Here is an 18,703-nt window from a genome sequence, read left to right on the forward strand (position 1 = left end):
ACAGAACATGGGAGACTGAGCATGTATAGTTAACTATACCTGGAAATAGCAACCTTAGGCGGTGAAATAAAAACAGGCAGGATTGACCGCTAACCCCGCGCTAAGCCTGAACAAGAAGAACCTCTGATAACAGCCTCCAAAGAAATAGTGAAGACACACACTGCATCATTCTGGAGACTGCAAGCCTTTCGTTCGTTCTTCTAGCAACTCCTGTACTTCTGCATTGAAGGATTTCTTTGTTGACTGCTTTGAACCAGATCGTATCGTCCCCACTTTACAGTTCTGGGGCCGTCTCCGCTTAGGTCACCTTGGTTCGTCAGGAACTGTTGCAGCGAAATAACCTTCTGATACCCCTCCCCTCGAGCCCACGAGTCGACCGTTCAAGATGATGGAGGATTTCAACAGCGAGACCGATAGCGACTATACCAGTTACTGGAGAGATTGGGTAAGTTCCCTAGCGCTTTCTATCTATGTGATTAGATTGTGGGGTGCCTGTCGAGGAAGGGACGCCAGTGTTGTTGCGGCGTTGAGGCTGCTATGTCCGAGACGGGGGAGGGGTTTCCAGTGTCTGGGTCGCGAGGCTTTAGGAGCTCTCCTCCGGACACAGAACGCATCCTTCACATCGTCCCGTCTCAAGGCTCTGCACTGGCGTTTTCCAAGACAAGATGGCGAACGCTGCTGAGTCGGATTCGTTGTCGGATCCTGGCCCTGTCATGCACGAACTCTTTACAGGGTCCGAAGCGGCGCGGTCGACCAGCGATTCAATTCCCGACCTTAGTCCTGCTATGCGCTCTTTGCGGGAGCGTTATCCGTACACACTTCCACTTCCAAGACCGAAACCTAACTGGCGCTCACAGTTCATTTCATTCCGTGGCAACGAGTACTTTTGCGAGATTGACGAAGAATACCTGACCGATCGCTTCAATCTTACCGGCTTGAACACGGAGGTTCCCTACTATCAGTATGCGCTGGATCTCGTGACCGACGTTTTCGATCTCGATGCGGATGACGACCTTCGCGAGCAGATCGAGAAGTCAGCGCGCCACTTGTATGGCCTTGTCCACGCTCGTTACATTGTCACTACTCGTGGTCTTGCCAAAATGGTATGTAGTGGCAGCGACAGTCAGGAAAGTAAAAATATAAAAGGCTGACAGTTCTTTTCTAGGTCGACAAGTACAAGAAAGGCGACTTCGGAAAATGCCCTCGTGTTATGTGCGAAGGCCACCCACTCCTCCCTACCAGTCAGCACGACATTGCCAACATGAGCACTGTCCGCCTCTACTGCTCCAAGTGCGAGGATATCTACAATCCCAAGTCGTCCAGACACGCCGCGATCGACGGCGCGTACTTCGGTACCTCCTTTACTAGCATGCTCTTCCAGGTCTACCCTGCACTCCTCCCGGAGAAGAGCACTCGCCGCTACGAGCCTCGCATCTACGGTTTCCGCGTTCATGCTAGCGCTGCCCTTGCGCGCTGGCAGGATCGTTATCGCGAGGAGACCAGGGACCGTCTCCGTGAGGCCGGCGTGGAGGTCAAATACATTGAGGACGACGAGGATGACGAGCTTGAGGACGAGGATGAGTTGGAACGAGCTGGCGAACCCAAGGAAGCCAGAATACATGATCTTGCCTCGGGTCGTATGGACGTTGCTTAGGTGTTTTCTTAATATGCGATGAACAGCACATATTGTGGTGATGTTACTTTTCGATCCCCGTCATTTTTTTTCTTTCCGTGGCACATGAAGCATCCGGCGTATGGTATCTTTTTCTTCTGTTCGAGTACGATCACGATCATGGAGGAGTTAAAGCTTGAAAATGGCCGGTCTATTTTCCTTTTTTCTAATGTGCACTAGTTTCATGATACCTGCTGTTCATGACATGGGACATAACGAAATCATATGAAATCTACCTTTACTCCAGTTCTAAAGCAAGCGCATCGCAAAACATATCAGGGGTATTCGCTGACAAAACCAGTCAAAGCCCCATCTCTTGCAGCTTTTCAATTGTAAACAATATCCCCCTCGCCAACTCTGTCCCCTTCTCCCACGCCTCATCATGCTCACCTTCAATCTCCAGGAAATGAACCGCCTTCGATCCCTTGGTTTCCCAACTCCCAAGCACCTTCTTCATTCCCTCACTCTGCGTTTCATCAACAAGTGAATCCCTCTTGGACTGCGCAAGCACAACAACCCTTCCGCTGTCCCACCCATCCACACCCCCCACGCCCGGAGAAACCGCATCCCAAACCGTTTCGTCCTTCCCAAACGCCCCCTCAATAAACTCCTGGTATGCAGAGATCCCTTTATGCTGATCTCTCAAAAGACGCAGATTATAGATGCCCGCCATACCGAGGATCGCAATCGGTGTCTCATACCCATTGCCTTTCCTACCCCCAGAGAGAGAACCCATAACACTCTGCAAAGCCAACGTTGCCCCACAACTATGTCCAACAATGATATACCGGCCCCCAAACCCGAATTTTTCTTGCAGAAACTTTAGCGCGGATTGCACATCCTCTAGATGCGCTGGGTGCTTCGCGTTTCGGAATGCGGTATGCGGCGTTACGTTCTCGTCAGGGGTCTGCGGGTGTGAAGGATGCGGGCTTAGGCGGTAGGAGATTGAGGCGAGGCCCGTTATGGGTTTTGGGCTTTGAGAGGAGGTTGTGACTTTAGCTTGCGGGGAAGTGAGAATTGAGAGGGCGGGTGTGAGATATGTTGTTGCGGTTTGGGTTGGGTCACGCCAGGCGCCGCCGTGGATTAAGCTGTTGGTGCATGTTAATGCAATCATCATTAAGAAGCTGAGAGATCGCTCAGCTTGAGGAAGGAGACTTACACTACCCAGTATCCTGAGTCTGGCTCTATTTCTGGGGAAGAGGAATCAAGAACTGGTGCGGGGTATGGTCTTGCGACAGTGACGGTTTGGAGGTCGTGGTCGCCGTAGGCATATGTTTCTAGAGACATTGTGGCCTTTCTGCTCTGAACCTCAAAGGGCAATATTGACTGTAGGTAGACGAGAAATAGAATCAATGACGTTTTGGCGAACACCCCGTGTTATATAGGCAAAGGATTCCGTAGGCCGAGCCCTGTCTGCCTATGACGAAGTGTGTTGTGGTGGGGATATCTTATCAATCTGCCGATGCGGTTATCGGCGTTTGCGGGAGTATATAATTTTCGTGACTAAATGCAATTTGACTGGTTGATAGAGCTTGATACGATTTTTACTTTTTCCTGCTGTCGGCCTGTCATGGGCAGCGGTTTGCAATTTAGACTGCAGCGGCAGTTTTTGGGTTGCCGGGACGGAGTGCCCTTATGGGTGTTCCGGATGGATCTTGGGCTTCTAGGGCTTTTGGTGCTGGATTTACTTAATCTGCCTACTATGAGATCTCCAGGTTGACTCGCTGCCCAAGTCCTCGCAGGCTGCTGACGAAGGGTAATCCGTACTCAGGGACTTCCATTTACTTGTCTAATGTATGAACAAAGAACCCGGTCACACAATCACGGATCCCATAGTCACCAACGAATCTGCATACTCCTTTATCCGAGTGTGTCTCATATGAAAGGAGCAATATGCAGGAAGGACTCGATCATGTCCCCGACAATAAACTATGACAATGACACTCGCAACCCGAATCTCTTTTGACCTTGGCGAATCCTTTATACTAACCCATCTATGGAAGTCTCTCAAAACAACAGGTTAAATGAATGTATGCAAGTCACGACATCAAGTGCTATCGTCCAGCCCACCTATAAAAACGACACCGACCTGTTCATTTTTCAAGAAAAGTGGCATATTTATCGAATCAACTCCGCTTCTCACTGGCCGGCTTTTACAAGCCTACAAACAACCAGAATGATTGAGAAACGTCGAACCAGTCCGAGACTCCGCACGCTGCAGCAGATTAAGGCCGCTCGCCTCGCGGAAATTGCGGCCGCAGCGCTTGCAGCGGCAAAAACATCCACATCGACATCCACTGGTTCACCAGCACAGCGTGGGAAAGTACCCAAGGGAACAGCTTCGAAACAAGCTCCTCGTCGAGGAAGACCACCCAAACAGCGATCTGCAAGCCCGGTACCTCCCAAACCTGCAGCGGTAAGATGGTCCCCTATTATGTTAACATGGTATGGAAATGCTAATTGTCTCTCCAAGAAACAGAATTGTTCGGGCAGGTCGTGCGCATGCTGTAAGAAGAAGGTCCGCAAGCATGTGAGGCCCGCAACGGATTACTGGGTGCGACACATGAGGTGGCCTCCAAATGCTGTGCACCCTAGAGGATACAATCCGAGAAATGGTCGTCTTCCTACAGGGCGTAAAGTGCCCCCCGTACCCGTTCGTCCCTTTGCCGAACTGAAAAAGTATTCGGGGAAAGTCCTGACCGGATTGAGCGGGTCAAAGATCACTAGGTATACGAATTCCCAGGAAGTGCCCATATGGAGTGGGCGAGGAGCAAGAGAATTAGTCTGTCGTGGAGCTCGCGACGAGCTCTATGACTATCGTTTCGCTGAGTACGCTCGAAGGTATGGTGTTGCGGTTGGTTGTTCTTATGATAACCTCGATCTTCGCAGCTCAAACCTTTGTCGAGGTCTTCTCACCCAACACTGCCGACACCCTGATGATGAGAGATTCCAGGGAGAGAACCTCAAGTATATCATTGCAAAGATGCGCTTATCTAATGAAACCGGTCTTATTCACCTTGTTCGGGACTTGCTGTTTCCATCTCCAGATATAGCGGTACGCAATGGCGATGTCCAGTTTAAATGGCTGGAAGAAAGGTTAGCAGAGTCATGGGCTTGCTCCGTCCCATTCGACGACCAGGGTCCAGGGTTAGCAGCGCGATTCTTGCAGGGTCTGCCAGGAGTAGAGTATCATGTTCCGCTGCCTCAACCTGACCATACTGTGGGGTTCAACAAGAATGCCTTCACCTCGGACCAGATGGCCAATTTGCAGCGATATATTGACTATTACTCGATTTCCCACTTCAAAGGACCAAATGGGATCTTCTTCCCCTTCTTCACGACAGAGATCAAGCAGAAACCTCGAACACTGGCAATGGCGGACCTTCAAAATGCCCACAGCATGACTGTCGGCATGAGGGGCGTTGTCGAGCTCTATAGACGCGTCCATCCGAATAAAGTCAAAGAGCTCAATGGCAAAGTCATTGGATTCTCCATATCACTGAGTCCAGACCAAGCTTCGCTTCATGCCCACTTCCCAGTCGTTGACGAACAACACAACGTTGAATACCGGCGTGTACTTCTCGATTCTTTCAACTGGACCCTGGTGGACCACCGAAAGAGGTGCTATAACTTTGCCATGGCCATTTATACCAACTTTGCGCAAGCCCATCGCTACCATATATGCTCTGCGATCGATGCGTTGCCTGACGACGAGCTGATAAGAGAAGAACCGCTAGCGTGGCCATCGGGTCACAGTGAGAGAGCACCCTCGCCCGAGCTCGGCAAGGTACCTGCGTTCGACCTTGAGTATCTAGAGGAGCAATTTAAGAAGACTCCAAAGGCCCACCGAGCAATGAGCCGCTCAAGTATCCATGGCGAGTGGTCTGGAACGCAGTGGCTTGACTTGAACGGAAATGCTTTATAGGAACAAAGTCTCGAGAAGCTGTAGAAGATGCCGTTGAGTTTGCATATCCAAATGTTTTATTTTTTCATCTGTTTGTAGATATAATTTGAGAGATTCGCTTAAATTTGAGTTAGATCCAATAAGTTGGTGCTATAGCAGATTGGAATAATAATAATGAAGTGATTGTTGTACTCCGTAGCAGTCGGATGAGCCTGAGATCTTGGCACGCTAACCACTTTCAGCGGAGGCGGTGGAAAATGTTCGATTCATCCACACAAACCGTTGACAGTCACTCTTCTTGCGCCGTCAGTCAATTTCAATCCCCGGCATAGCATTCAATATGGCCGAGTAGGTTTCCTGCACTTTCTAAATAAAGTATTCGAGCCCAGAACTAATGTCCAAAAGAAGTCAAACCCCCCTCACGGCCGTCAAGGTCGAGGCCTTGGTACGAAAACTCCATCCCATTCCCCGCTTTATTTGAAGATTTTCCGCGCAATAAAGGATGAAGCTTATGCCGGATAGGTCGTGATGAAAATCATCAAGCACTGCTCCCAAGCTTTCCCGACGACTGCGACTGGTTCGATCGTTGGTATGGACGTGGGCGGTACCCTCGAAATCACCAACTCTTTCCCTTTCCCCGTCGTCGAAGTCCCTCCCGAGTCGCACTTCGATAATGCTACCCCCAACCCGGCCGCCGCTGCTCCCCGTGCGAAGGCGAACACCGTCTACCAGGCAGAGATGATTCGTATGCTGCGGGAGGTTAACGTTGATGCCAACAATGTCGGATGGTACACCAGCGCGAACATGGGCAACTTTGTCAACATGAACGTTATCGAGAACCAGTTTTTCTACCAGAAGGAGATGAACGAGCGGACAGTCGCGCTTGTCCACGACCCCAGCCGCAGCTCCCAGGGAAGCTTGAGCTTGAGGGCTTTCCGCCTCTCCCCTAAGTTCATGGCTGCTTTCAAGGACAACAAGTTCACATCTGAGGAGTATGATACCTTATTTCTAAGGTCGAACGTCGCTAATTTCATAGACTGCAAAAATCCAACCTGAAGTACCACGACATCTTGGTTGAACTCCCCGTCGAAATCCACAACTCCCACCTGATCACCTCCTTCATCCACCAGCTCCAGAATCAGACCCAGTCGGCCCCGACCGACCTCCCTGCCTCTCTCGCCACTCTGGAGTCCTCAACATTTGCCAAGCAGCCCATCCTGGCACCCAACTTCGACAACCTCTCCCTCAGCATTGACCCCTTCCTCGAGAAGAACTGCGACCTCCTCCTCGACAGCATTGAGACCCACCACACCGAGACGAGCAACTTCCAGTACTACCAGCGCTCGCTCGCCCGTGAGCAGGCCAAGATCACAGCCTGGCAAACCAAGCGCAAGGCCGAGAACGCCACTCGCGCCACGCTCAAGCAGCCCGCTCTCCCAGAGGACGAATGGCAACGGCTGTTCAAGCTCCCCCAGGAGCCCAGCCGTCTCGACAGCATGCTCAACAGCCGCCAAGTGGAGCAGTACGCCCGTCAGATCGACCACTTTGTCTCGGCCACGACTGGCAAGATGTTCGCCGTCAAGGGCAATTTGCTACCCGGCGAGATTGCCAAATGATTATTGGATGTTTACGAAAGGGGATTTGGGATTGCATGACCTTACGGCGTAAGGAGGGAAAATTCTTGTACTGACGTTAATATGTCCCTTGTGTTTTCCAGTGACGATAGAGTACGTTGCTAGAGGCTATATGACTTGAATACCTACTACTACCTCCTGTCTTTTGATACTGAATAGGATGTAGCCCTAAGATGATTGATTAGGGCAGTATCTACACGTGGTATGACCTCATCGATCGATAAGAGGTGATAAGATGTCATGGAGCAGCATCAACGACTTTTAAGATGCATTCGAGTTTCTTTGTATATTGTCGGTATGATCTCCTGTTTAGACTCGTAGAAATCACTCGCTTTACTATTCAATGACTACCACAAACAGCCCCCTCGACATTTGGATCGTAAGCCCCCAAACGCCCACTTACACCCGAGAACAACCAACTATTTATCTCAACTTGAATCACTACCACTCCACGAGCATATAACTGACCCTCTAACAACACATAGTCCGGCGCAGTCGCTGTTTTGACCGTTGACTTCCTCGTATATCCCTTCGACACACTAAAAACCCGTATCCAATCGCCCTCTTACAACACCGTCTACAAGGACCCAGCGACAAATACTATACGAAAGAATGTTCTTTTCCGAGGGCTGTATCAGGGGGTGTTTAGTGTAGTACTGAGTACAATTCCGGCTTGTCTGTCTTTCTTTACCCCCTCCTGGCCATCGATCCCAGGACCTCCTTGCTCATTGAGCAAGCTAGTTTACAGTGGACAAACACACAGCTAATGGGTTGAATTGAGGATACAGCAGGAGCATTTTTCACAACATACGAGACCACAAAATCAGCCCTCAATGACCTGAAATTCTCCTCCTCATTACCAATTTTAAATTCAGCTCCAGCACCGCTGATAAATGCCCTCGCCTCCTCCGCCGGAGAAATGGTCTCTTGTCTCCTGCTCACGCCAGCAGAGGTGATAAAGCAGAATGCGCAAATAATCAACAACAACACTTCCAACGAAAGCACGAGTCTGGAGGCCCAAAGGAATAGAACGAGAAGCGTAACCGTCCAAGTTCTCCGGCGATTCAAAGCCCACCCATTTCGGCTCTTCAGCGGGTATACGGCGCTTGTCGGCCGGAATCTACCCTTTACAGGAATCAACTTTCCAATATTCGAGGGCGTGAAGGGGTACCTTATCAGGAGGAGACATGAGGAGAGGCTATTTGACGATGATGGTGACGAGACAAAGGCAAAGGGGTGGGGCAAGGGAGCGAAAGGGAAAGGGAGCAGAAGCGAAGCGGTCTATGAACGAGCTCTTCTTACTGGGATAGCGGCGAGTATCTCGGGTAGTATAGCGAGCGTGATCACGACGCCGATTGATGTTGTTAAAACGCGGATGATGCTCTCTGCTTCTGGGTCTGAGGCCTCTCCATCGGATGCGAGGGTGCAAGCGCAAAAGAGTCGAGGTGTATGGAGTGTGGGACGAGAGGTTTTCAGGGATGAAGGGGTCAAGGGGCTTTTTCGGGGAGGAGCAATCCGAGTAGTTTGGTCGGCTGTGGCTATGAGTATCTATTTGAGTATCTACGAAGGTGGAAGATTTTGGTTTGAGAAGAGGAGGGAAGGTAAGAGAGAGCAGGGCGAGGATCGTGGTGCTGTACTCTAAGTATTAACTGATAAGGTGTTTAAGAATAATGGTGCTAAAAGGTTGAGAGGAATGTCTTTCATTGTATTGGAGTTTCGTGCTATATAACATTGTACAACAACTTTAGGTATCAGTAACAATCAATATCAACATCACTATCGGTATTGGTAAACAAATGGCCTAAAAGCCAGTATCATCCAGGAATTTTCCAACTCGATCAATCATAATATATCATATCATCATAGTATCATCAAACGTATGCAAAAGAAACCAAAACAAAATCATCAACCAAAAGTGGTGAATTTCTTCAACCAGCTGGGCCTCTTCGGAGGCTCGCCGCCATACCGATCGTACCGGTCGTACCGGCCGCGGTCTCGATCGTAGTCGCCGCTAGAGCTTGTCTTGAAGTTTTCACGTTCAGCCCTTCGAGCTTCCCGTTTCCTCGCGCGAAGGTCTTCGATATCTTGATCTTCCATACCGGGGTACTTGCTTCGGCGTCTGGCCTGTCGGCGGAGCTCACGGCGAGCCTCCTCATCTGAGGACATTGTGTGACCAGCGAGAGGTTCTTCTGGGCCTGGAGGCATGTCGAGGACGGTTGGTACAATTAGTGGAGGCTCGGGCGGCTCATCAGCCTGGGAGTCTACCCAGGAGGAAGTCTTGTCTTTGCGAGCTCCAAGCGGCATAGGCAATGGTCTGGTCGGGTCCGGCGCGCTGGACTTTGTCCGCCTCGAGCGCTCGCCGTCCCTAGATCGATAAGGGTGGCGGGCTCGTTCGGCCTCACGCTGCTCATCGAGATAAAACTCTTTGGCTGCTCTGTCGTCGACCCGCGAACGGTGCCGTCTCTGTTGATCGTAGCCGGAATTTTCGTACATTTCGGGCTCTCGCTGACGCCGTCTGCGCTCGCGTCGTTCCGCCGCTAGTCGAGCCTCAGCTTCGCGGGCTTCTTCTTCCTCCCTACGAAGGCGCTCTTCTCGAGCTGCGCGACGAGCACGCTTTTCCTCACGGCGTCGCTCTTCTTCTTCTCGAAGTTGTCGCTCGTATTCTTCCCGCTCACGGGCCCGTTCTTCTCGCTCGCGGGCCTTTTCTTCCCTCCGGCGAGCCCGTCTCTCTTCTGCTTCGCGGAGCTCGGTTTCCCGCAGATCGTCAGCAGCCGCCTGAGGAGCTTGTCGGGATGCACGTCGTGCTCTTCGTGCGGCCCTTCGTGCCTCTGCATCCTCCGCCTCCGTATCAGGGAATGCACCGACAACTGGAGGCTCAGGAGCGGCTCCTTCACCATCTGTCTCTGGGCGCACGCGTCTCCGTCGTTCATCGCGCCGTTGTCGAGCATCCTCGCGTTCGCCCTCAGTGGCATACCTGGCATCGTCATCACGGTATGACCGCGACTTTCGTCGCTCAGGTGGGGGCTCGGGTTTTGCAGCTCGCCGCAAAGATCCGAACAAGCCCATAAGGCCAGTAGATTCCTGTTTCTTAGCAGGCGGGGCGCTTGAGCGTTTCGCCCGCCGTTCTCTTGAAGGGGGAGCTTCAACGAAGGCCATATCATCAGGGCCTGAAAAAACATCTAGAGGTCTCTCCTCATCTTCATGGGGTGGTTCTTCGGGATTTGATTGTGACTATATGATGTCAGTGGCGGAGCTTGGTTTTGCTAATATGAACCTTACCTGTCTCGCGGAGCCTCGTCCAGAGTGTTTAGAGTGTCTAGAGCCGGAATGTCTTGAGCCTTCCTTAGAAGGTTGGTCGACTTCTTCCCGATTTACCATTACCAGATCTTCGTCCTCAATAGGGTATGGATCAGGGGCGCCTGGAACGTTAGTTGCTGACCACATTTCACATAAAGGAAACATACGAGATTTCCTTCGTTCCTTATGCTTTTCCTTGCGAGATGACTCCTTCACACCCATCATCTTTGCCGCTTTGTCCGGAACTGGTGTATCGTCAGGAGGTAGAGTTGGAAACCCGGTCTCATCAACATCCACGGACTGTTGCCTAGACGACCGCTTAGAAGCGTGAGCGGATCGTCGAGAAGGTTGAGGAGGAGCCCCGAGAATAAAGTTGGAAAATGCCATGCCGCGACTGGCCCTAGCTTCTCGCCGTTTGTCTTTTTCAGATGCCGAAGATTTCTCTGCTTCGTTTTCCGATTCCCTCGCCTTCGATGGTTGTTTGACGGATTTTGCCCTCACAACGGCCGGCTCCTGCTTGCTAATCCTGGCTTCCCTGGTGACCGATTTTCTAGGTGGTGTGGCAGTCCAGAAACCCCAGGAAGCGCTTGTAGGTGTGCGCTCGACCCGAGGTCGGATCTTTTGGACAGGTTTTTCCGGCGTGGTCTCCGGTGAGGGTATTGGAAGATTTTCACTGCCAGGTTCCAGGGCGCCAGTTGCCATCATTTGATCAGGAGTAAGAGCATCCTGTGGTGGTAAAGCCTTTTTCGACCCCTTCTTTCCCTTTTTGGGCATTTTCACTACCTTCGAAGGAGGCGCCGGCTCGTCTTCTACGTCGAGAGCTTTGTCCTCCTCGGGTGCAGCATCTAGATCCGCCGGTGGACCGGGCTCAAGCTCTGGAGCTGGTTCGGGTTCTGGGGCCACTTCTGCTTCAGGCTCTATCACTGGCTCAGGCGCTGGTTCAAGTGCAGGCTCCTTCTTTGACTTCTTCTTCTTCTTCTCAGTCTTTGAGAGTGATTTTGGCACCTGTTCAGGTTCAGGTTCCGGGTCCGGTACTGGTTCAGGTTGTTGAGGCTCAGGCTCAGGCTCAGGCTCGGGCTCAGGTTCAGGCTCAGGCTCAGGCTCAATAACCTTGCCTTTTTTCTTCTCCTTTTTGTCTTTCTTTTTGAGCTTCTTTGATAGCGTAGGCTCCGGATCCGCCTTTTTAGGTTTAGGCTCAGGCTCAGGTTCTGGTTCCGGCGCCGGACCAGGCTCCGCTGGTGGAACTTCTTCAACCTCGTCGTCAAAAGCGTCAGGGAAACTACCAGGCACCGAGTCACGCGAGCGTTCCGGTTGAGTAGGCTCGGGGTCGACCTCTACTAAGTCCTCCTGTGGGGGCGGCTCCACAGGCTCCGGGGGAGGCGGGGGAGCTTCCTTCTCCTTGGATTTGAGCTTTTCTAGTGCTGCCTTTTCCTTAAGGCGCTCCTTTTTTGCTTTTTCGAGGGCGCTGATGCGCTCTGCTACGGAAAGCTTTGCTGACGTCTTGGACTTGGAGGTGGCGAGAGATGTCTTAGCTGGCACCGCGGCTGGCGCGGGTGGCTCTGGTGCTGGAGGAGGCGGCTCTGGCGCTTCTGGCGCTTCTGGCGGGATATCTTTAGGTTCTTCAACATCAATGAGGAGGTCGTCTTCTGGCGGTGGAACTGTCTCTTGGACGGGGTCGAGGTCCAAGGGCTTTTCCTCTGATTTCTTCTTGGAGGCTTTGGGCTTGCTACCCATGGTTGCTGCTCCAAGAGTGGCCCAGAAACCTCTGGCAGCCTTGACCGGAGGCTCCTCTTTCTTAGATTTCGCAGGCTTGCTGTCGAAATCATCCCAGATAGGATCTTCTGAGATGCGCTCTGACTCACGAGTAAACTCTCGTTCGAGTCCTAGTGAAGGGGGTGTAGGCGCGGGAGGAGGTGGCTCGATTCTGTTCTTCTTTGACTTTTTCTTGTCCTTTGAAGTACTAGCCCAGATGCCCCAGCCACTATCCTCCAGATCGTCCTCAGGCTGTTCGTGCGATATCTCAACCAACTGATTGTTCTCGTCCGGAACAGGTTCTGGATCTGGAGGTGCAGCTTCTTCAATAATTGGTGCAGGCTCTGGTTCAGGTTCAGGTTCTAGCGGCGCCTCTTCTTTTATGGGAGGAGGTGTTAGGTCAATATCTCGACCGGGAATTGGCAGCCCTTTCTTATTCAACTGCCGTTCTCGCTTTTTCCTTTCTTTCGATGAGAGCTCCATCCAGCCATCGTAGAGGGGATCGTCTGGGAAATCAGGCTTCCACTCTTCAGGTTCAGCAGCTGGCTCCGGCTCCGGCTCCGGCTCGGGTTCGAGTTCTGGTTCTGGATCTGGAGCAGCTGGAGGAGGTGTTGGCGCGCGAGGAGGCTCTGGAACAGGTTCTGGCACAAGTTTGCCCTTCTTTTTCTTCTTCTTATCCGTCGCAGTGAAGCCCCAGCCCCAGCCATCGGTTTTCTCAGCTTCCTCTTTGGCCTTTCGTTCCTCCTCCTCTTTTGCTTTGCGCTCTTCCTCCTCCTTGGCTAAGCGTTCTTCCTCTTCCTGCCGTAGACGTTCCTCTTCTTCCTCCTGCCTTCGCTTTTCCTCCTCTTCTTCTTGTCTCTTTCGCTCCTCCTCCTCCTCCTCTTGGCGCTTCCTCTCCTCTTCTTCTTCCTGGAGCCTTTTCTCCTCCTCTTCCTTCTTCTTTCGCTCCTCTTCCTCTTTCCTTCTTTTCTCTTCTTCCTTTTTAGCCTTTTTTCCCTTCTTGGTTGTAGCAAAGCCGCCTAGCCAGTCGTCAGCCAGCGGGGGCTCAGGTGCCTTGGGCGGTTCAGGCGCGGGTGGTTCCTCGACAACAGTCTCTTCTTTCTTCTTATCCTTTTTCTTCGACGGCAAATCCCAGCTCCAGTCATTATCGTTGGTCTCGGGCTCTGCATCTTTCTTCTTTTTGTCCTTTTTGCTGCCGGAGATGAGGTTGGCCCAGCCATCGTCATCAGCAGGTTTTGTCTCCTTGGAGTCACCGTTGGTTACGGGTGTAGAATCAAACCCTCCGAAGCCAAATCCCATAGACATGCTCAGGGGGTCAGACTTGATATTGTTGCCCCAAGGATTGGTATCGTCTTTCTTGGTGGAAGCACCTGCGAGAGAATCGAGGCCCCATTTGTTGCCCGCCCCGCCACTACCACCACTACCACCACCCCAGTCTTTGCCCCAGCCGCCGAAACTGAAGCCAGCGGATTTTTGGGAGTCGAGGTTCAGGTCGATTTGTGGAGCTCCGTCGTTCAAGCTCACGTCTTGCATTGGTTCCTCGACTGGTTCAACCTGCAGAATAGTTAGTGGGGGGTGTTTTGATAGACTTGGTTCAAAAACATACCTTGCCCTTCTTTTTCTTCTTCTTTCCCACGGTCATAGCCCCAGCCCAAGAGTCATCGTTATTTCCGTCATCGTCCGCCCAGCTCAGTCCGGTGTTCTGGGCTGCTGCTGCTTCCTCTGCAGCTTTCCGGTCCGCCTCCTCTTTGGCTGAACGCTCCTCCTCTTCCTTCGCCAACCGCTCCTCCTCTTCCTTAGCAAGCCGCTCTTCCTCTTCTTTTCGTTTTTTCTCCTTCTCCTCCTCCTCCTCTTGTTTCTTTTTCTTCTTCTTAGAAGACGCTGTACCCCAAGCATCTCCCCAGCCATCATCGTCCCCGTCACCACCATTTTTACCATCGTCACCGCCGCCGCCTCCAGCACTACCTCCATCGCCGGCGCCTTCATCTGGCTTGTCTTCTTCTGGCGGCGGTGGCGGCGGGGAGTTATTCGCCGGGGGTGGATTGGGCTTCGCGCCGCCTCCTCCTCCTCCCTTTTTCTTCTTACCTTTGTGCTCACGAATACCGGTGGGAGTCTCGAAATCAATATGCGCATGCGAGTACTTAGATCTTGATTTTCCCCTTCCTTCGAGGCCTGCGTCTTCAGTTGAGACCTTCCGTTGGGCCAGCGGCGCACTCTCAGAGTATTCGGGTGGTAGGTCATGGATCGATTCGTCATATGATGGTGGGGGCTTGTGACACAAAGGTTCGGGGAGGCGAAGGCCGCTCTCAAATGTTAGCGCCGCATCGCGAAAAGAGTTGAAGCGCTCGATGTCCTGTCGAGGCGAGAGAAGATTAATTTTACATGCTCTGCAATCGAAAACCTCAATGGGGCCCACCTCAATAAGCTTTGCGGCCAGTAGAGAGGCGGTTTGTTCGATCCTTTTGCTCAGCAAAGAGCCCGTCGCGGAGTCTTGTATGTTCGAGAGGGTCGGTACATCAGCCTTTGCCAGAAATCGCACACTGTAGTTGCTTCCAGTTCGACCCTTTCCGGATAGCCAACTCTGTTCATTGTGTCGGTCCTCATAGGCTAGTGTTGGCGCGTGACATAGCATGCGCGCAGCATCCATGATGTACGAGTGGATGGCCAGCGACTTAAGCCAAAGAGGCGCATTCGTGTATATCAACGGCAGGTGAATATAAAGTTGCTATAGATTCCCAGGCTGACCCACGGTAGCTGTCGACCTGAACCAGTTAACGGACAATAATTTCCAGGCAAGTATTAAAACGATCGGGCTCCGCCGCGCGCGCTTCGAGAGTCGTGTAGCCAAGGCAAATATCTTGTATAACCAATTATCCAACGGTAAGAGCGATCCTAAATTTTGAAGCTGAAACTCGAACCAAAAACCTAATCAATCGGGGACCGAAATTCGTCGGCAGGTCATGGACAACCGCAGCATCTGGCCCTGGAAAGTCAAGACACACGCAGCAGAGTTCGATCGAGGAGAGCGATGACAATGGCGAAATGGTCAGCAAGGGCAAGAAGAGGTGCAGAGCAGGGTCATGAAGTTCATGACCTCGAGGCTCGGGGCGGTGGGAGAGAATGAAGGAGTGCGGGTTGGATTGGGTGGAATGGATTTGAATGCTGTGAAAGATCGGCCAACGAGAGGATCGGATTGGACGATGGAGACAGCTAGGAATGTGAGCGATTCAGAGCAGCAAACTAGGGGGGCTTGCAAAGCCAGCAATGTTAGTGGTTGCGCATTCATGTAGAGAGGGAAAAATTTTCGTTTCCTCTTTTCTTTTTCAAGACTGTTCCGCTCTCTCTTGTTCGTCGCATATGCTTACCGTGGGATCCGTGCTACGCATTGATCGGCGTGACATGGGTGAGTATACCGGTGGCTGGGAGGAAGGGTTTGGCCGCTAGACCACCGCTAAGCCTGAGAGGATAGGCGTGCAACGAGTAAGAAAAGGGGAGATAAAGAGGGATAAACAAGTCGAAAAGAGAGAGAGCAATCGGAAGAGATAGAAAGGACAGTCACGCAGGGACAGAATCCAACAGTGGGAGGGCCTGATCCTATCGATAACGCTCCCACCCCTCCTTTGCACAAAGTATTATTATGCACGATGGATGTAGCCAAGGGGTGTTGCAGCTATATAATGCGCATAGTATGACTTCGAGTCACAATCAGAATCAGGACCCAGGTACGTCAGGTACCTAACCAAGTACTCCTACTCCAAGGCTGACCGTCCGACTTGCTCATTTCCCGTAATCGCCAGTTTGTTGTCGCTGGCCAAGTGGGATTGGACTCTGGAGACGATGAAGCTAAAAGACGGACGGACCCTTTGTTCATCCTGAGCTTACAGAGTCATCACAACAATAGCATACAACTGAGAAAAGGCTTCCAAAGGGCAGTAACTACTGCTGTTCGACTCCATACATCCATCCTTGACCCTGCAAATTCCCAACGGCAATCCAAACATCTGCACGAGAACCCATTGAGAATTAACCCCTCCCAGCCAGGCCGTCGGAGAATCAACCAGCTAGTGGTTTCAAGCTGCCCATCTCCCTCACCGCATCGAAGGCAAAGACTTTTAGGATGAGTTGGCGCAGGACGCAGCCCCCTTCAAAGTTCATTGGTTCTCTTACCTTTGTATTCTGCTTTTGACATTGTCCGAAATTTTCATGCTTGGGCTAATAATCTCATTCTAATCTCCGCAATGGCCCCTTCGCCGAACTTTGTAGAGACTGGTCTCATTGATGATTGAGCTATCCATCTGGAGGCTTATCCATTATCCCATCACTTGCAGTAGCGGTCAATCTACAGAACTTCACTAGAGCCCAAGCCGTGAAGCTTCGAGCTTGACGAACATCGATGACTCAACGCTTCCTCGGCCTCTTGCTTGTTTTCCTGCTAGAGATACCCACACTACGGGGTACATCCTCCGTGACCATGCAGTTCTTCATGCCCAAGATGGAGCCATTGCCCCTGCATTACCCGACATTTTGACACACCGTTTGACCGATCCTATGTAAGTGCTTGGAAATTGCCTCGAGGTATTGGAGACGCCTGCTGGTTAGGCGTTACTTTTGCCTCAGAATAGCCAAACGGTCTGGACTAATCACGACTTTGCATTTATGAGATGCATTGAAGGGCCAATTGCCGATTGATAATTCCTACTAGGCCCTTACGCACGTCGTTCTTGGTGGCAGACCTTGCTATGAGTTTTCATTATGTACAACCTGGCAGGCTGTAGAGTGCCTTACAATGACCGGAGGCATGGACAATACTGAAATGAGTTGTAAGCTGATTGTAGAAATAAGACAAAACTACAGTACATCCAGGACCCTAAAGATACAAAGACACATGGAGAACACCTATGAAGCAGAAACCAGGAATAGCGAGGTAGCGAGGCAGCGAGGCAGCAGAGGAACCAGTTAAACATACAATCGGCCCTGAGCTTATGATGCAAGCTCCATTCTCCAGGGGCAAGAAATTACAAAGCAAGTCGTCGTTTCGAGCTGCTTATGTCGAAGAAGATAAATAGGGTGCGTTGGTTTAGACCGTAGATGCTTCCTCCGCCTCCTTTTTCAGTCTTTCTTCCATCTTCTTCTTCTGCAGTCCGATATTTTTTGCCGGAAAGCCATAAACTTCCATGTGCTCACGTGCATAGCGCTCCATATCATCTTCAGCTAGTTTCAAGTATTTCTATTCCAGTTTGTTAGCTTTCATAGGGCTATGCCACGGTACAGGAGTTATACCTCTTTCTCGGACTTCGGCAGCTTCTTCCATTGAGTGCCAGCTCGCCTAACCTTTTCCACTGTGGGGAGGCCCTGGAGGTCACTGGTATCGTGGGCCTCCTCGTAATAGAACAGGAAAGCGTTCTTGGGTCCTTTGACCGCACGGTCATCGGGAATCCGCACCATTCTTTTATCAGTGAGCAAAGCCACCTTAGACCGCGCATGGTTGGCTTTAGCAATCTGAAGAGGCGTATGGCTTTTGACCCATGCGTCGAGAGCGGCTTTGTTGGCGGCTTTGTTGGCGGCCCCTTGGTCAACATAGCGCTGTGGCTCTGTCAGCTCCGATACATCATTTTAAGATCACCTGGAGAATTTGACAGACCTGTTTCTCTTCGGCGCTCATGGCCTTCGCAATATCCGTCGCTATTTTGAAGATACCTTTGACATCTTTCGCCGATTCAGCAGATTTCTGAGCGTCTGGAAGTTTATCGTGAACTGCGATCGCCCACCACGATACTGGAAGGGCCTTGGGCGGAGTCAACATAGCCAACCTGAGTGCTTTCCGGTCCGCGATTGCCTTTGCCTTTTTAGCCAGTTCCTTCTTCCTCTCCTTCTGCTTTTGTAGCTTCTCATCGAGCTGCGCCTGTTGCTCATCGGTCAACGGCTTCTTCTTGGGAGCTGTCTTCTGACGCCTCGGCTTAGAAGCGTCTTTTCTTGGGCGGCCTCTCGTTGCATAGCGTCGGACAATATTTCCGACAATCGAGCTTGGGAGGAAGCCGGGTGTGGCCAAGGTCGGCAGGGGACGATGCGCGAAGTACGAGAACCGTCGAGCATGCTGCTGTGACGAAATCACACGAACCGAACGAACGAGAGCACCATTGACTGGGAGGATTCGAAGGATACCCCCGCCACTCTGGGTGAGACTGACAGGCATTGCAACCTTCAGGGGACAACAACAAAAACAATGAAGATCCAGGTATAGTTACGATTGTGGATATGGAGGAGATATGGCGATAGTTGCGGTGCGAGTGTGGTGAAATTAAGCCTCGCGTGAGCAGAGCAGCGATTCGCAACAGGGGAGCTCAAGCGCAGGAGCTTGAACTAAACCCGGAGGCTGGGGCTGGAGCACCGCATCTGACGGCGGTTCGTTTGGAGTCTGCCGAATTGGGAAAGCTCCTGGCACGT

At 51.6% G+C, this 18,703-nt stretch overlaps 7 protein-coding genes across 7 annotated transcripts; 4 read left to right on the forward strand and 3 right to left on the reverse strand.

The window, feature by feature from the left end:
- Window positions 1-382: 382 nt before the first annotated feature.
- Window positions 383-1,654, forward strand: BJY04DRAFT_229058 (casein kinase II subunit beta family protein; the record flags this gene model as incomplete). Its single annotated transcript, XM_073718974.1, has 2 exons — window positions 383-1,103; window positions 1,166-1,654. Exons 1-2 carry the CDS (start codon window positions 666-668, stop codon window positions 1,652-1,654), a joined length of 927 nt encoding a protein of 308 aa, XP_073569318.1. The 5' UTR covers window positions 383-665.
- Window positions 1,655-1,797: 143 nt separating this feature from the next.
- BJY04DRAFT_93562 (arylformamidase) lies at window positions 1,798-3,191 on the reverse strand. The gene is made up of 2 exons (XM_073721326.1): window positions 2,832-3,191; window positions 1,798-2,760 (listed from the first exon to the last, which is right to left on the reverse strand). Exons 1-2 carry the CDS (start codon window positions 2,957-2,959, stop codon window positions 1,974-1,976), a joined length of 915 nt encoding a protein of 304 aa, XP_073569319.1. The 5' UTR covers window positions 2,960-3,191; the 3' UTR covers window positions 1,798-1,973.
- Window positions 3,192-3,375: 184 nt separating this feature from the next.
- Window positions 3,376-5,731, forward strand: BJY04DRAFT_193619 (uncharacterized protein). The gene is made up of 2 exons (XM_073711935.1): window positions 3,376-5,463; window positions 5,520-5,731. Exons 1-2 carry the CDS (start codon window positions 3,669-3,671, stop codon window positions 5,573-5,575), a joined length of 1,851 nt encoding a protein of 616 aa, XP_073569320.1. The 5' UTR covers window positions 3,376-3,668; the 3' UTR covers window positions 5,576-5,731.
- A 149-nt stretch (window positions 5,732-5,880) lies between these two features.
- On the forward strand, window positions 5,881-7,344 carry BJY04DRAFT_193622 (putative eukaryotic translation initiation factor 3 subunit EifCh). Its single transcript, XM_073711936.1, has 4 exons — window positions 5,881-5,924; window positions 5,982-6,021; window positions 6,099-6,568; window positions 6,613-7,344. Exons 1-4 carry the CDS (start codon window positions 5,917-5,919, stop codon window positions 7,190-7,192), a joined length of 1,098 nt encoding a protein of 365 aa, XP_073569321.1. The 5' UTR covers window positions 5,881-5,916; the 3' UTR covers window positions 7,193-7,344.
- Window positions 7,345-7,486: 142 nt separating this feature from the next.
- On the forward strand, window positions 7,487-8,901 carry BJY04DRAFT_193625 (putative mitochondrial carrier protein). The gene is made up of 3 exons (XM_073711937.1): window positions 7,487-7,589; window positions 7,696-7,885; window positions 7,999-8,901. Exons 1-3 carry the CDS (start codon window positions 7,554-7,556, stop codon window positions 8,850-8,852), a joined length of 1,080 nt encoding a protein of 359 aa, XP_073569322.1. The 5' UTR covers window positions 7,487-7,553; the 3' UTR covers window positions 8,853-8,901.
- Window positions 8,902-9,115: 214 nt separating this feature from the next.
- Window positions 9,116-14,906, reverse strand: BJY04DRAFT_220104 (uncharacterized protein; the record flags this gene model as incomplete). Its single annotated transcript, XM_073716772.1, has 4 exons — window positions 9,116-10,441; window positions 10,490-10,629; window positions 10,675-13,813; window positions 13,866-14,906. 4 exons carry the CDS (start codon window positions 14,904-14,906, stop codon window positions 9,116-9,118), a joined length of 5,646 nt encoding a protein of 1,881 aa, XP_073569323.1.
- Window positions 14,907-17,057: 2,151 nt separating this feature from the next.
- On the reverse strand, window positions 17,058-18,625 carry BJY04DRAFT_193629 (HMG-box domain-containing protein). The gene is made up of 3 exons (XM_073711938.1): window positions 17,901-18,625; window positions 17,540-17,842; window positions 17,058-17,486 (listed from the first exon to the last, which is right to left on the reverse strand). The coding sequence occupies exons 1-3, from the start codon at window positions 18,450-18,452 to the stop codon at window positions 17,337-17,339; spliced, it is 1,005 nt and encodes a 334-aa protein (XP_073569324.1). The 5' UTR covers window positions 18,453-18,625; the 3' UTR covers window positions 17,058-17,336.
- Window positions 18,626-18,703: the final 78 nt, after the last annotated feature.

This window comes from Aspergillus karnatakaensis (assembly GCF_047715665.1).
Source record: "Aspergillus karnatakaensis strain CBS 102800 unplaced genomic scaffold BJY04scaffold_37, whole genome shotgun sequence".
NCBI classification, from domain to species: Eukaryota; Fungi; Ascomycota; class Eurotiomycetes; order Eurotiales; family Aspergillaceae; genus Aspergillus; species Aspergillus karnatakaensis.